Here is a 14,172-nt window from a genome sequence, read left to right on the forward strand (position 1 = left end):
ACAAATATCGCTTTCATGAAAGAGATATTTAGCGCTCCACTTGTAATCTGGCCCTAATTTGGTTATTTTTAGCGGAAATTGTGCTTCTCAGATTATGGTGTTTAGCAGCAACAGAAAGTTATATATAATGTTTTGCGTGTTTTAAATGTGTTTTTGTGTCCGATTGATAATTATCCACTGGCCAAAAAAACAACAGCAGCAATGTGAGCTCACTTACTGTTTTCAAACACGATTTGAAAGTGATGGCAGTGGAGGCTTCTCCATATGAGCACAGGTGCACGTGAACCCCAGAGAAAAAATAAGGAAAATAAACTTTTCAGCTATTGGAAAAATTATATTTATTCCAGTCCAGACTGTTCAGTTTGCAAAAAAATGTTTTGTCTTTTTTACCGCATGTCCCTTTGGACTTATTTCTAAGTGCCTGCAGCACAGCTTCAACCCAGCAGCTAGCATATCTTAATCGCACAGCTTTGTGAGACGAGAGCCAGCCATCACCACTCCGAAGGTCACAAGCCAAAGGGCGACAAGGCTCCTCCTCCCCTCGTCAGCGTGAAATGGAGTCAGTGCTGGCTTAGTCTGTGAGCTGAGATTAGAAAAATCTGTCCCTTCCCCTGGAGGTTAAAAAATACTAAATACTTCATAGTAGTTACTTTGGTGGATATTTCAATATGATGTGATGACACTTGGGGACTAACTGGTTTGTGCATGAGTACATTCAACATGTGTGCCCATACACTTATTATTTTTAATAAAAAAGTACAGCCTTAAGTTTCCATCTATCTGGATGTATACCCCCCCTCCAAATATGCAGTCAATCACTCTCTATTGCTTTAACAATCAGGGCCAGTGTTCAGCAGTTCAAAGATTGAGGACTAGTGTCAGGCTTGAGCAGCGTGAAAAGTAAGGCAGCAGAACAAGTGAGTTTCCCCTACTGAAATGCAGCTTAACGCTAGCAGCTGCACTAGGGGTTAATAGCCGGGCACAAAATACATTCTTCTTTCTGCACCTCCTCTCTCTGCTACAGAAATACTTTTTAATCTTGAACTATCACACATTCTCATCTTGCCTCCTCTCACTGGACTGTGTGCTGGCAAAATGCTGACAGCTGCAATAGGGTACTTTGATACTGTCGACCACATTCTTTTGCTCCAAACCCTCCAATCCTTCTGCATCTGCAACACACCTCTCTCATGGTTCTCTTCCTATCTGTCTAACCGTACCTTTAGTGTAGCCTTCTCTGGGGCATCCTCTGCCCCGTTACCTCTTTTTCTTGGGGTACTGCAAAGCTCGGTCATCGGTTCCCTTCTCTTCTCAATCTCCACGTCACCATTAGGTTCCTTAATAAAGTCCCACGGGTTTCATTATCATTTGCATGCCGACGACAGCCAAATCTACCTCTCTGCACCAGAACTATCTCCTTCCTTGCTAACCCGTGTCACTAACTCTCTCATATCTCATCTTGGATGTCCTCTCACTACCTCAAGCTAAATCTCTACAAAACTGAGCTCCTTATTTTCCCCCCTTCTTCAAAATCTCCACCCCCTATTTCTCTATAACTGTTGATAACTCCATCATTACCCCAACCTTACATGCCCGATGTCTTGGGGTCACACTTGACTCAGATCTTTCTTTCACTTCTCAGATTCAGTCATTGGCCAAAGCCTGCCACTTCCACCTTAAAATTAGACATTTCCTTACACAAGACACAACTAAGATTTGAATCCACTTTCTTATCCTTTCCTGCCTTGACTACTGCAACTCCATCCTCTCTGGTCTCCCAAGCTGCCGCCTAGCTCCTTTACAATCCATAATGAATTCCTCTGCTAGGCTCATCTTCCTTACACGTCGCTTTTCATCTGCTGCACCTCTCTGCCAATCCCTTAACTGGCTTCCTTTGGCCTCCACGATTAAACACAAAATTCTCATTTTGACACAAAAAGCCCTCAACTGCACTGCTCCCCCCTACATCATAGACCTTGTCTCCAGATAATCTCCTTCCCATCCCCTTCACTACGATCATGATCTCCTACTATCCTCTTCTCTTGTTACCTCCTCACATTCCTGTTTACAAGACTTCTCCAGACTGGCTCCCATCTTATGGAACTCTCTGCCTCGCTCCACAAGACTCTCCCCTAATTTTGAAATCTTCAAGTGCTCCCTAAAGACTCTACTATTCAGAGATGCATACAACCTACACTAACCTTCCGTTCTCCACTGCTATCCCCTTGAACCCCTTTGCATTTAAGCCTATGAGCCCAGCTGTTTGTAGTTCACTTTCATAAGAGCCGACTACAACAAACACAACTCTCGGCAGGGCCCTTTACCCATTTGATCCCTATAAATGTTATTTTGTATACCACCTATGTTTATATTGCTGCAGAATCTGTTGGCGCTCTACAAATATCTGATAATAATAATAATACATAACAGGGCAGTGATAGGAGACAGAGGAGTTTGTGTGAACTCAACTTCAAGATAAAAATTATTTTCCTTAACAGTGAGAGGAGATGCAGAAAGGAGAATGTGTTTTATGCACAGCCTTTAACCCCTAGTGCAGCTGCTAACATTAAGCTGTGCTGCCTGCAACAGCAGATTTTTTATTTAAAAGTCCATAATAAATGCCCCAGATTTGTATATCAATAAATTAAAAAGTTATATTTAAATGCTTTCTTTGACATGTAAATGGGTTGGGCCATTTAAAGGGTGGGGCTTTCTCAAAGGGGTGGGATCTTGTGCACCACCATCTTAAAAATTCAGCAGCCGTCACTGAGTGATGGTAAACTCACTAAATCTTCCTTACAGTTCTAAATATAATTTTTCACATTTTACAGTAGCAGTGCCAGAACAAGTTTATGCCTCTTAAGACACAGATCAGAAAGTGATTTATAAGTAGGGGAACAGTGGGAGAACAGTCAACAATGGGTCCAACACAGAAGACTTTCTGATAACAAAAAGATAAGTTTCCATCTATCTGGATGTATATCCCCCCCTCCAAATATGCAGCCAATCACTCTCTATTGCTTTAACAATCAGGGCCAGTGTTCAGCAGTTCAAAAATCGAGGACTAGTGTCAGGCTGAAAAGTAAGGCAGCAGAACCAGTGAGCGTCCCCTACTGAAACGCAGCTCAACGCTAGCAGCTGCACTAGTGGTTAAAACCCGGGCACAAAATACATTCTTCTTTCTGCACCTCCTCTCTTTGCTACAGAAATACTTTTTAATCTTGAACTATCACACATTCTCATCTTGCCTCCTCTCACTGGACTGTGTGCTGGCAGAACGCTGACAACTGCAATAGGGTACTTTGATACTGTTGACCACGCTCTTTTGCTCCAAACCCTCCAATCCTTCTGCATTTGCAACACACCTCTCTCCTGGTTCTCTTCCTATCTGTCTAACTGTACCTTTAATGTAGCCTTCACTGGGGCATCCTCTGCCCCGTTACCTCTTTCTGTTGGGGTACAGCAAGGCTCGGTCATTGGTTCCCTTCTTTTCTCAATCCTCACGTCACCATTAGGTTCCTTAATAAAGTCCCAAGGGTTTCATTATCATTTGCATGCTGACGACACTCAAATCTACCTCTCTGCACCAGAAATATCTCCTTCCTTGCTAACCCGTGTCACTAACTCTCTCACATCTCATCTTGGATGTCCTCTCACTACCTCAAGCTAAATCTCTACAAAACTGAGCTCCTTATTTTCCATCCTCTTCTTCAAAATCTCCACCCCCTATTTCTCTATAACTGTTGATAACTCCATCATTACCCCAACCTTACATGCCCGATGTCTTGGGGTCACACTTGACTCAGATCTTTCTTTCACTCCTCAGATTCAGTCATTGGCTAAAGCCTACCACTTCAACCTTAAAATTAGACATTTCCTTACACAAGACACAACAAAGATTTTAATCCACTTTCTTATCCTTTCCTGCCTCGACTACTGCAACTCTATACTCTCTGGTCTCCCTAGCTGCCGCCTAGCTCCTTTACAATCCATAATGAATTCCTCTGCTAGGCTCATCTTCCTTACACGTCACTCTTCATCTGCTGCACCTCTCTGCCAATCCCTTAACTGGCTTCCTTTGGCCTCCAGGATTAAACACAAAATTCTCATTTTGACACAAAAAGCCCTCAACTGCACTGCTCCCCCCTATATCTCAGACCTTGTCTCCAGATACTCTCCTTCCCATCCCCTTCACTCCGATCATGATCTCCTACTATCCTCTTCTCTTGTTACCTTACCTCCTCACATTCCCGTTTACAAGACTTCTCCAGACTGGCTCCCATCTTATGGAACTCTCTGCCTCGCTCCTCAAGACTCTCCCCTAATTTTGAAATCTTCAAGTGCTCCCTAAAGACTCTACTATTCAGAGATGCATACAACCTACACTAACCTTCCGTTCTCCACTACTATCCCCTTGAACCCCTTAGCATTTAAGCCTATGAGCCCAGCTGTTTGTAGTTCACCTTCATAAGAGACGACTACATTAGTGCAACCTATGTTTATAGTGCTGCAGAATCTGTTGGCGCTCTACAAATATCTGATAAAAATAATAATAATACATAACAGGGCATTGATAGGAGACAGAGGAGCGTGTGTAAGCTCAACTTCAAGATACAAATTAGATGCAGAAAGGAGAATGTGTTTTATGCACAGCCTTTAACCCCTAGTGCAGCTGCTAACATTAAGCTGTGCTGCCTGCAACAGCAGATTTTTTATTTAAAAGTCCATAATAAATGCCCCAAATTTGTATATCAATAAATTAAAAAGTTATATTTAAATGCTTTCTTTGACATGTAAATGGATTGGGCCATTTAAAGGGTAGGGCTTTCTCAAAGGGGTGGGGTCTTGTGCACCACCATCTTAAAAATTCACCAGCCGTCACTGAGTGATGGTAAACTCACTAAATATTCCTTACAGTTCTAAATATAATTTTTCATATTTTACAGCAGCAGTGCCAGAACAAGTTTATGCCTCTTAAGGCACAGATCAGAAAGTGATTTATAATTGGGGGGACAGTGGGAGAACAGTCAACAATGGGTCCAACACAGAATACTTTCTGATAACAAATAGCAAAGAATATAAATGTGCACTATTGCAATACATTGAAATTAAGCTACAGCTTGGCTTTTCTTAACCATGGTTTCTACTGTCAGTTGCTTTTTTACTGCTGCTCAAATGAAAATATACTTAAAAGGGACAGTAATCTTGAGATATTTATATAAAATGTTTAGTTATCTATACTATAATCGCATTTGTAACGCATCCATCGCCATCGCCAGTTGCACACGCATCCTCAAAGGAATAATGGCTGTGCGAGACAGCCAAAAGGTGGATTCTTTCACCACCCTGCCATTTTCGGAATCCACCTGGATGCAGCATAGGCAAACCTGAAGCCATAACAAAAAACAAAAAAAACGCAACCGCCCGCACAAAATAAATGAAAAAACACATAACCCCCGCAATAAATAAATAAATAAATAACATGTAACTGCCCGCACGAAATAACAAAAAAAACCTAGCCTCCAGAAAAAAGTATTAACAGACACCTAAACCACAAGCCCCCACATCGCAAAATAATAAAGTAATTAACCCCTAATCTGCAAATAACATAATTTAAATATTAACCCCTAAACCGCCAATCCCCCACATCGCAATAAACCTAATTAACCTATTAACCCCTGTACCGCCAAACCCCCACATCGCAATAAACCTAATTAACCTATTAACCCCTAAACCACCAAACCCAAACATTGCAATAAACCTAATTAACCTATTAACCTATTAACCCCTAAACCTCCAAACCCCCACATAGTAATAAACCTAATTAACCTATTAACCCCTAAACCACCAAACCCCCCAAAATAACAAACCTAACACTAAAAAAACCTAAACTACCCATTGCCCCTAAAGGGGCATTTGTATGGGCATTGCCCTTAAAGGGGCATTCAGCTCTTTTACTGCCCTTAAAAGGGCAATCAGCTCTTTTACCGCCCATTAAATTCCTAAGCTTAAAAAAAAACAAAAAACAACTAAGACTAAGTCCCAAATAGGTACTCACAATTCCTGAAGTCTGGCGGAGAAGGTCTTCTTCCAGACGACCCCATCATCTTCTATCTTCATCCGGAACGAAGGCAGGGCAGAGCAGAGGTGTGGAGCTGGCTTCCCCGATGCACGGATTCTCAGCGGTGGTCCTCAGCGGCGGATTTCAGTGGCGGTCCTCAGTGGCGTGGAGGCTCCTCTTCATGCGATCGTCCGTTGCACACTGAAGATTGAATGCAAGGTACCCCATATTTATTGGGGTACCTTGCATTCCTATTGGCTGAAATTTTGAAATCAGCCAATAGGATGAGATCTATAGGAATCTTATTGGCTAATTTGAACAGCCAATAGGATTTCAGTAGCTCTAATTCTATTGACTGATTTAAAAATATCAGCCATTAGGAATGCAAGGTACCCCAAATTGAATGCGGTACCTTGCATTCAATGTTCAGTGTACAACGGACATCAGATAAAGAGGAGCCTCCACGCCGCGGAGGAACACCGCCGTTGAAGACTGCTGCCTAGGATCCATGCATTGGGGAAGACAGCTCGGCACCTCCGCTCTGAGCCACCTTCGTTCTGGATGAAGATAGAAGATGATGGAGCTGCCTGGAAGAAGACCTTCTCCACTGGACTTAAGGAACGGTGAGTACCTATTTGGGGCTTAGTCTTAGGCTTTTTTTTTATTTTTTGGGGTGGCTTTTTTTAAGATTAGAGTTTTTTGTGCTGGAAAAGAGCTGATTGCCCTTTTAAGGACAGTAAAAGAGCTAAATGCCCTTTTAAGGGTAATGCCCATACAAACGCCCCTTTAGGGGCAATGGGTAGTTTAGGTTTTTTTAGTGTTAGGTTTTTTATTTTGGGGTGTGATGAGTGGGGGGTTTACTGTTGGTAATTGGTAATTTGTTTAGGTCAAAGACTTTTTTAACGTAGGGCAATGCCCTACAAAAGCCCTTTTAAGGGCTATTGGTAGTTTAGTATTAGATTAGGGGGTGTTTTTATTTTTGGGGGATTTTTTAAAGGGGGTATTAGTTTAGGTTTAAATTTTTTATTTTGGATAGCTTTGTTTATTTTTTTCTGTAATTTTACATTTTTATTTTGTGTAATTTGTGCTTTGGGGTTTGTAGTTTTTCTTTAAATAGACGGCTCTCTGGGCAGGCTTATCGCCTAGTGTTAATAAAAATGTATTTTTTGGTTGGTAGGCAGAGTATGAGAATGCTACGATGGTTCAGAACTATGTCCCACCTATCTCAGAAGTCAACACTTACGCCCTAATACAAACAACAGATTCACCCATTCAGGTAAATTTTAGTTAGCTTTATATTTTACTATAAATATAAGGTGTTAATGGCTTATGGTAATATGATATTAATATTATTTTCCCTTTAGGTTGGAACCCCATTTCAGATACATGTTGATACCTATCCACAGGCTAACGAGTTATATTATGTGGTACGTATGCATTTTATTTACACTTATTTATTTTACATTTGGTAAAAAACAAAACATTTGGAGCTAGATTACAAGTGGAGTGCTATTTAGCACTTTCTCTATAGCACTAGTTGCACTAGAAGTAAACTTTTTGCGCGCATATTATGGGTTGCGCTGGTATTACGAGTTGAAAGTAAATCTCGCTTGAGCTAACTTGACGTGGCAAAAAGCTGAAATTAAAAAATCGCACGTGCAATAACTTATTCCCCCATAGAAGTCAACGGAGCAAAAAAAGTGGAAAAACCCTTATACCCTTCCCGCGTGCTAACCCAAACACATATTATTATGTGTGCTAACCCGACATAATATGAATTTTCTGCCTTTCTTTTTGACACCCGAGTCCTTATTTATATCTTTGAGCCCTTATATTTTTTTTGTGCAATATTTTTTTTAAATAATTTTTATTAAATGATGTTATTATAAGTGTAACTGTATTTTAATGTATTTTTGATGTGCTTTGTGACACTTTTTTATTTTACAAACAGTTAACCACTGCTTTGAAGATGCAGTAATCATTCTAGCGTAAATCTTTACTTTCAACTTGTAATACCAGCATAAAATAACCTGTGTTTTGCGTATACCCGACATCGCTTGCATGCAAACATGTGTGCTCCACTTGTAATCTGGTCCATGGTGTGATTTTTTTTTTTACATTTTTATTGCAGAATAAATCATTTGCTTGTCTAAATACTGTTTGGGGTGATTGACAGGCCCAATTTGGGAACTTTGTACGTTTGCCTTTTAGTATATACAGCTCATGTGGTAACTAGAGAATTTTAGTTTTCTTACTAAAAAAACAACAACAATTCAAAAAGAATTTATTCCATTTTTTTGTTGTTCAAATGAGGCACAACATAATTTAAATGTCTGGGTCAGAGACTTCTTTCTGTTGAAGAAATTCTACATATAGATTCAAAAATATATATTTCCATGGAAGTTTAAACAAGGATTTTGCTTGCATTTATATGAAAAAGTGTAAACTTACACAACACACAATATACAAAAACAGATCCAGTAAAATGGAAGTAAAATATATACAGTTTATAGCTCAGACACTAAAGGGACATTATTCTTAAACAATTCTCTCATGTATATAATATAGCAGTATTTATACGACAAAATATTTATTTGACTGAAAAATGTTTAATGTAATAGTAAAAATAGTGTTACTTAAAGGTAGTTTATATACAGTACTGCCCTCTACATAGCTAAAGTTAATGCAGCTCGTACCTGAGCTAGCGCAGGAAAAAGGAACTGCGCATGCGCAGTTTGTCCGGCTTCCTGCTGCACTGGCATGGGTGTGAACTGCAATATAGAAATCCGTTAACTGCAGTTTAGCAAAGAATTACTGAAACAAAATGTAACTGACATGGAGATGGCTGGCTTTATGATTGATGTAAGTTTGTAATATAAAACAAGTCAATTTATAATGCAAATGAAAAGTGTAAACTTTGTGTAAAGTGCATAGATTGCCTTACACTCTTTCAGTTACACTGTGTTTACTATTACGTTAAGTAGAAAATGAAATTTCAACTAAAAAGGCAGTATTAGCAGACATCCCAACCTTCAAAAACTCATTTCAGGGAGGTGGCTTCACCCGCTACTGCGCCGCCACCCCCCTCCATCCCTCCCTCCCAGTTATATATTGGACACCTTGAAACCCTAAATAAGATAGAGACTTATCATTAAAGTAGCTTCCCACTAAAGTCACAATAAAAAAAGTAGCTTTATTGCACAACCATATACAACAAACCTATTTTTCAGTGATCGTGCACTTGATAAATACTTAAATATTTTAGAATACGTAGTTTAATTACGTGTAGTAAATAAGGTAGTATTTGTGTTTTTATTTTATTAAAATCAGTTGGGCTTTTTGGTTACTGATGCTTTGAGTGTTCTATAACGTCCCAGCAACTAAAGGCATTCCTTAAAGAAACACTTTTCTGGATTTGGGTCACATTGGATTATGGTACTTGGAGTTTCAGGGGGATTGCATTCCATTTGCTAGCATCAGGGAGTCGCTATTACAATCAGGGAGACTCCCTGAACTTCAGGGAGAGTTGGGATGTCTGTATTAGTATTGTACTTCCTGTTACACGGCCTCTACTAAGGGTGAGGGACATAGCTTTGTAAGTATGACTTAATAATGTCTATTTATTCAGCTACTTAAGTTAAAAAATAATAACTGAAATACATTTTAAAATTTTCTCTTTTAAATGAACCAAAGGCTACAGTTTTCACGTAAAGGGTCAGTAAACCAAAATTAAACCTTCATGATTCAGATAGAGCATGCAGTTTTAAACAACTTTACAATTTATTTCTGTTATCAAATTTGATTTGTTCTCTTGGTATCTTTTATTGAAGAGTAAAACTAGGTAGGATAATATGAGCTTAGGAGTGTGCACGTGTCTTTAGTGCTCTATGGCAGCAGTGTTTTGCCATAGAGCACTAAAGACACGTGCACACTTCTGAGCTCTTATGAGCCCACCTAGCTTTACTCTTCAATAAAAGATACCAAGAGAACAAAGCAAAGTTGATAACAGAAACAATCTGGAAAGATAGAATTGCATGCTCTATCCAAATCATAAAAGTTTAATTTAGACTTTATTGTCCCTTTAATCTTGAAAATAAGGGGAAGGGGAGGTAGAAAGCAGGTTCTACTTAAAAATGATTTCCAAACCATAGAATGATAGTTTGCATTTTATATCCTTTTAAATAAAATTGATACTGAAACTAAATGGAAGTGGTTGTGTGTGTACAATTTACTGGAGTATTAGTTTTTCATTGGTTGATAAGGACACATCCTGCTGCTCTGTAAGTGGACAGAGGCACACTACTACACGCAGAAAAAACTTAAAACATTTTTTTATGTAATATTTTAAAAAATACCGTATTTTAGATGCAACAAAGAAAACTTACTTCAATGTCCATTTATTGTTCAGTAGGCTGTGAAATAAAAATATAGCATACATGAATTGTTCATATAAATATATTCCATTTATTCTATGTACAACTTACAAGGAGCTTAAGATTTGCTAATAACCCAGGTCTATGTATTTTCTTGTTGCAGGTTAGTGCTAAAGGAATAATAGTATCCACTGGGAGGAATATGGGCACATCCTTTACACTTACGCCTGAACAGTCATGGGCCCCTTCTGCGCTTCTCACGGTTTATTTCCTTAACTTGAATAGCAGCCATAACAATATTGTGCAAGATACTAAGCTACTTACCATAAACGGCACTTTTAAAAATAAGGTAAATCATTTTTCTTAGCTCTTCTTCTTAGTTTAAGTAGTAATAATTGTAAAATGCCAACATAAAACATGTAGCTAACTATCCTTTATCTTGTTTGTAACTGCTGCTTTCTTTCAAACAAAACTTAGATTTGACTTAAGTTACGTCTGCTATTGCCTTGATTTTAAACTATATCACAACTAAATGTTATGACTCTTACGAAGAAAGATAGTTTGGGACAGAACAGATGTAGACAAGTTTAAAATATTTACATATGGCCAATCTGATCATTTGACAAATTAATATATTTTCTGAAATGTAAATCAATAAAAAAAGTTCCAATTTATTTTTAATTATAAAATGTGCCCTTTTTTCTTGGTATCCTGTTCTTAACCTTAAGGAAAAGTCTAGTCAAAATTAAACTTTCATGATTCAGATAGATAGAGCATGCAATTTTAAGCAACTTTCTAATTTACTCCTATTATCAATTTTTCTTCATTCTTTTGGTATCTTTATTTGAAAAAGCAGGAATGTATGCTTAGGAGCCTGCCCCTTTTTGGTTCAGCATCTGGGTAGCACTTTTTGATTGGTGTATAAATGTAGTCACCAATCATCAAGTACTACCAAGTGCTGAATCAAAAATGGACTGGTTCTTAAGCTTACATACAAATAAAGATACCAATAGAACAAGGAAAAATTGATAATAGGATACAAATAAAATTAGAAAGTTGCTTAAAATTGCATGCTCTTTTCTATCAGAGCATTCCTAGGTAATCTGAAGAGCATACATATGTCTCATGAACAATATATGTGACAAAGTTAAACATTTAGGGCTAGATTACAAGTGGTGCGCTAAATTATTTTGCTCCCGCAAACTGGGAAATTTACCCATTTGCGGGCACTCAATAATTAATCAGCCATTACAAGTGGCTGGTTATTGCTACTGCAAACTTAGCACTTAGCGCTTATAAAATTAAGATCTCTAGATAATTTTATAAATCTGCCCCACATGGCCTAAAAATACTGTATAGTGTATTTTATTAAAAAATAAAGATGTCAGCATCTTTATTTTTTTAAATAAAATTATTGCACTAGGCAGTATTTTGGGGTTAAAGTTGGTGGGAGTGAAGTGTTAGAAAAAAAAAAAAGCACTGAAAAGTGCCTTTACATTGCGGTCTATGGGAACTGTGTGTTCCCAATAAATATATACTGTATGTATATGATTATATACATATATACAGTATGTATGTGTTAATATATGTATATATACACATATGAATACATAAATATATATGTATATCAGCATATACTTATACTTTTATATTTGCTGCCATCACGGCACAACTTGACCCCTTTGCTGGCAACATCAGAACAATGGAGCCTATGGAAGTGTGCTCTCGTTAGTGCAATGCTTCCCAGCAATGTGAACACGAGGTCGTGTTCGCATTGTAGACAACTTGTAATACCAGCTTACATTAACGTGCGCTGGTATTACAAAGTGGAGCACAAATATCGCTTTCATTAAAGCAATATTTAGTGCTCCACTTGTAATCTGGTCCTAAATGCTCAAGACACATGAACCAACCCTAGTATGCTCTCATGGAAATGAGTATCAACAAAAAGATACAAAGAGAAAAAAAAGTCAGCTTGATAATATAAGTAAATTGGAAATTGATTTTTAAATGGTGTCGGAATGTTTTTATTTTGACATCCATATCCCCATGTGTAAAAAGCCACTAAAATTGTGCAGCTACTAGCTTGTAGTGCTAGCACTAGCTACTAAACATTGCTCCTAATACAAGTTGTGAGTTATGTGTTACATATGAGCACAACACATAATGCTTAAAATGTCAGTGTAACTGAAGACCTGAAGAAAAGTGTTAGGGCTAAAAGAAAAGTACGTGAAAACACATTTAAAACCTTTTAAAATAAAGTTTATATATATATATATATATATATATATATATATATATATACACACATCCAAACACATAAATATTAACAGTCATTTAGAATATTAAAATAAATGTATATATAAAAAAAATGTTTCAGGGTATTTAGCTAATAAAGGGGTTGACCACAATCCTTTAAAACAGTGTTCTTAACTCCAGACCTCAAGTACCCCTAACGGGCCAGGTTTTTAACTGTGCTCTGGATACGATATCATAAAATTCTGGACTCTTAGGTGTACTTGAGGGCTGGAGATTTAATGATGAATTTTGTAGAAGAGCCACTAAATAAGCTTTTCTAAAGGATTGTAATCTACCCCAAAAAAATCTAGACATTTTAATTGAATTGCCTATAGTATTTTCATTTATTTTTTTGTAACAATTTAGGTTTCTTTATCATGGAGTAAAAGCAAAGCGGAACCTGCAGAAAATGTGTCTCTGGCAATAAATGTGAAAGAAGCACGTTCATTAGTGGGACTCAGGATTGTTGATAAAAATGCAATTCTAGTAGGAGAAGGAAATGATTTAACTGCAAGCTTAGTAAGAAATTGTGTTTAAATCATGTAGAATATAAATATACATCTGTATTTTGTTTTGTGTGATCTTTTAACAACATTTTACCCATTTTCACTGAATTTTCTATTTGAGGACTAACAAACTAACATGAAAACAATGTCTACAAATTTCTTGAAGATAATATATTTTCTTAGTAAGTCCTATTTATTTTCTTATGTATTTTTCTGTCTACTCCTGTAACTATTATGTTTTTACACATCCTAAATGTTTTTTGATTGAAATGGGAACATTTTCTATTCATATGTTCTTGACCTGTTTTGTTTTTTTGTCTTAGGTCGAAAATATGCTTACAAATGTCACTAAGGTATGGCTAACACTCATTTGGCTAAATTACATGAGATATTTCAGCTGTGGACTACGTAACAGGAGATGCATTTTCATATTTAAAGCTCAAATGAAAATATTTTTTTTCAGGAAAATAAAAGAGTAGCTGATGTAGATATCATTCATATTAGAGAAGGTATAGAATCTTTCCAGCAAAACTGGGATGGACATAGACCATAAAAAAAGTATATTCCTGCCTGCAGTGGGCTAGATTCCCTAAGGACCTTTCTAGTCTCACTGGTTTGCTATTATATGTGGAGAATAGATAGTTTATGAAGCTTTAAGGACTTTTTGTCTAGCAAAACAAAAGGGAGATTGGAAATGATAGAGCATCTACATTTTGAATTTATCAACATAAATCAATAGTGATTTAAGGTTATGTAATAAAAACATATATGCTATATATACCCTGTATAGAAGTACCCCTTATAGTTAAGGTATTTTCTAAATGCTGTCTGTATGCCTTGAAATGGGTAATGGTATTTGCATCAATATGTTTATTTGTGTATAAGTTATAACTTGACATCTTAACATAGGGAGGAAGAAAATTGTAGCGGGTAC

General features: G+C 37.4%; 1 protein-coding gene across 1 annotated transcript in view; it reads left to right on the forward strand.

Annotated features, from left to right (window-relative positions):
* LOC128656513 (CD109 antigen-like) overlaps positions 1-14,172 on the forward strand; it is a 212,883-nt gene that overhangs the window by 118,733 nt on the left and 79,978 nt on the right. The window contains exons 12-16 of the mRNA XM_053710441.1: positions 7,239-7,337; positions 7,426-7,488; positions 10,598-10,783; positions 13,099-13,251; positions 13,562-13,591. Coding sequence (XP_053566416.1) covers positions 7,239-7,337; positions 7,426-7,488; positions 10,598-10,783; positions 13,099-13,251; positions 13,562-13,591 — 531 coding nt within the window. The remainder of the gene's footprint in view (positions 1-7,238; positions 7,338-7,425; positions 7,489-10,597; positions 10,784-13,098; positions 13,252-13,561; positions 13,592-14,172) is intronic.

Source organism: Bombina bombina, chromosome 4 (genome assembly GCF_027579735.1).
Source record: "Bombina bombina isolate aBomBom1 chromosome 4, aBomBom1.pri, whole genome shotgun sequence".
Taxonomy (NCBI): domain Eukaryota; kingdom Metazoa; phylum Chordata; class Amphibia; order Anura; family Bombinatoridae; genus Bombina; species Bombina bombina.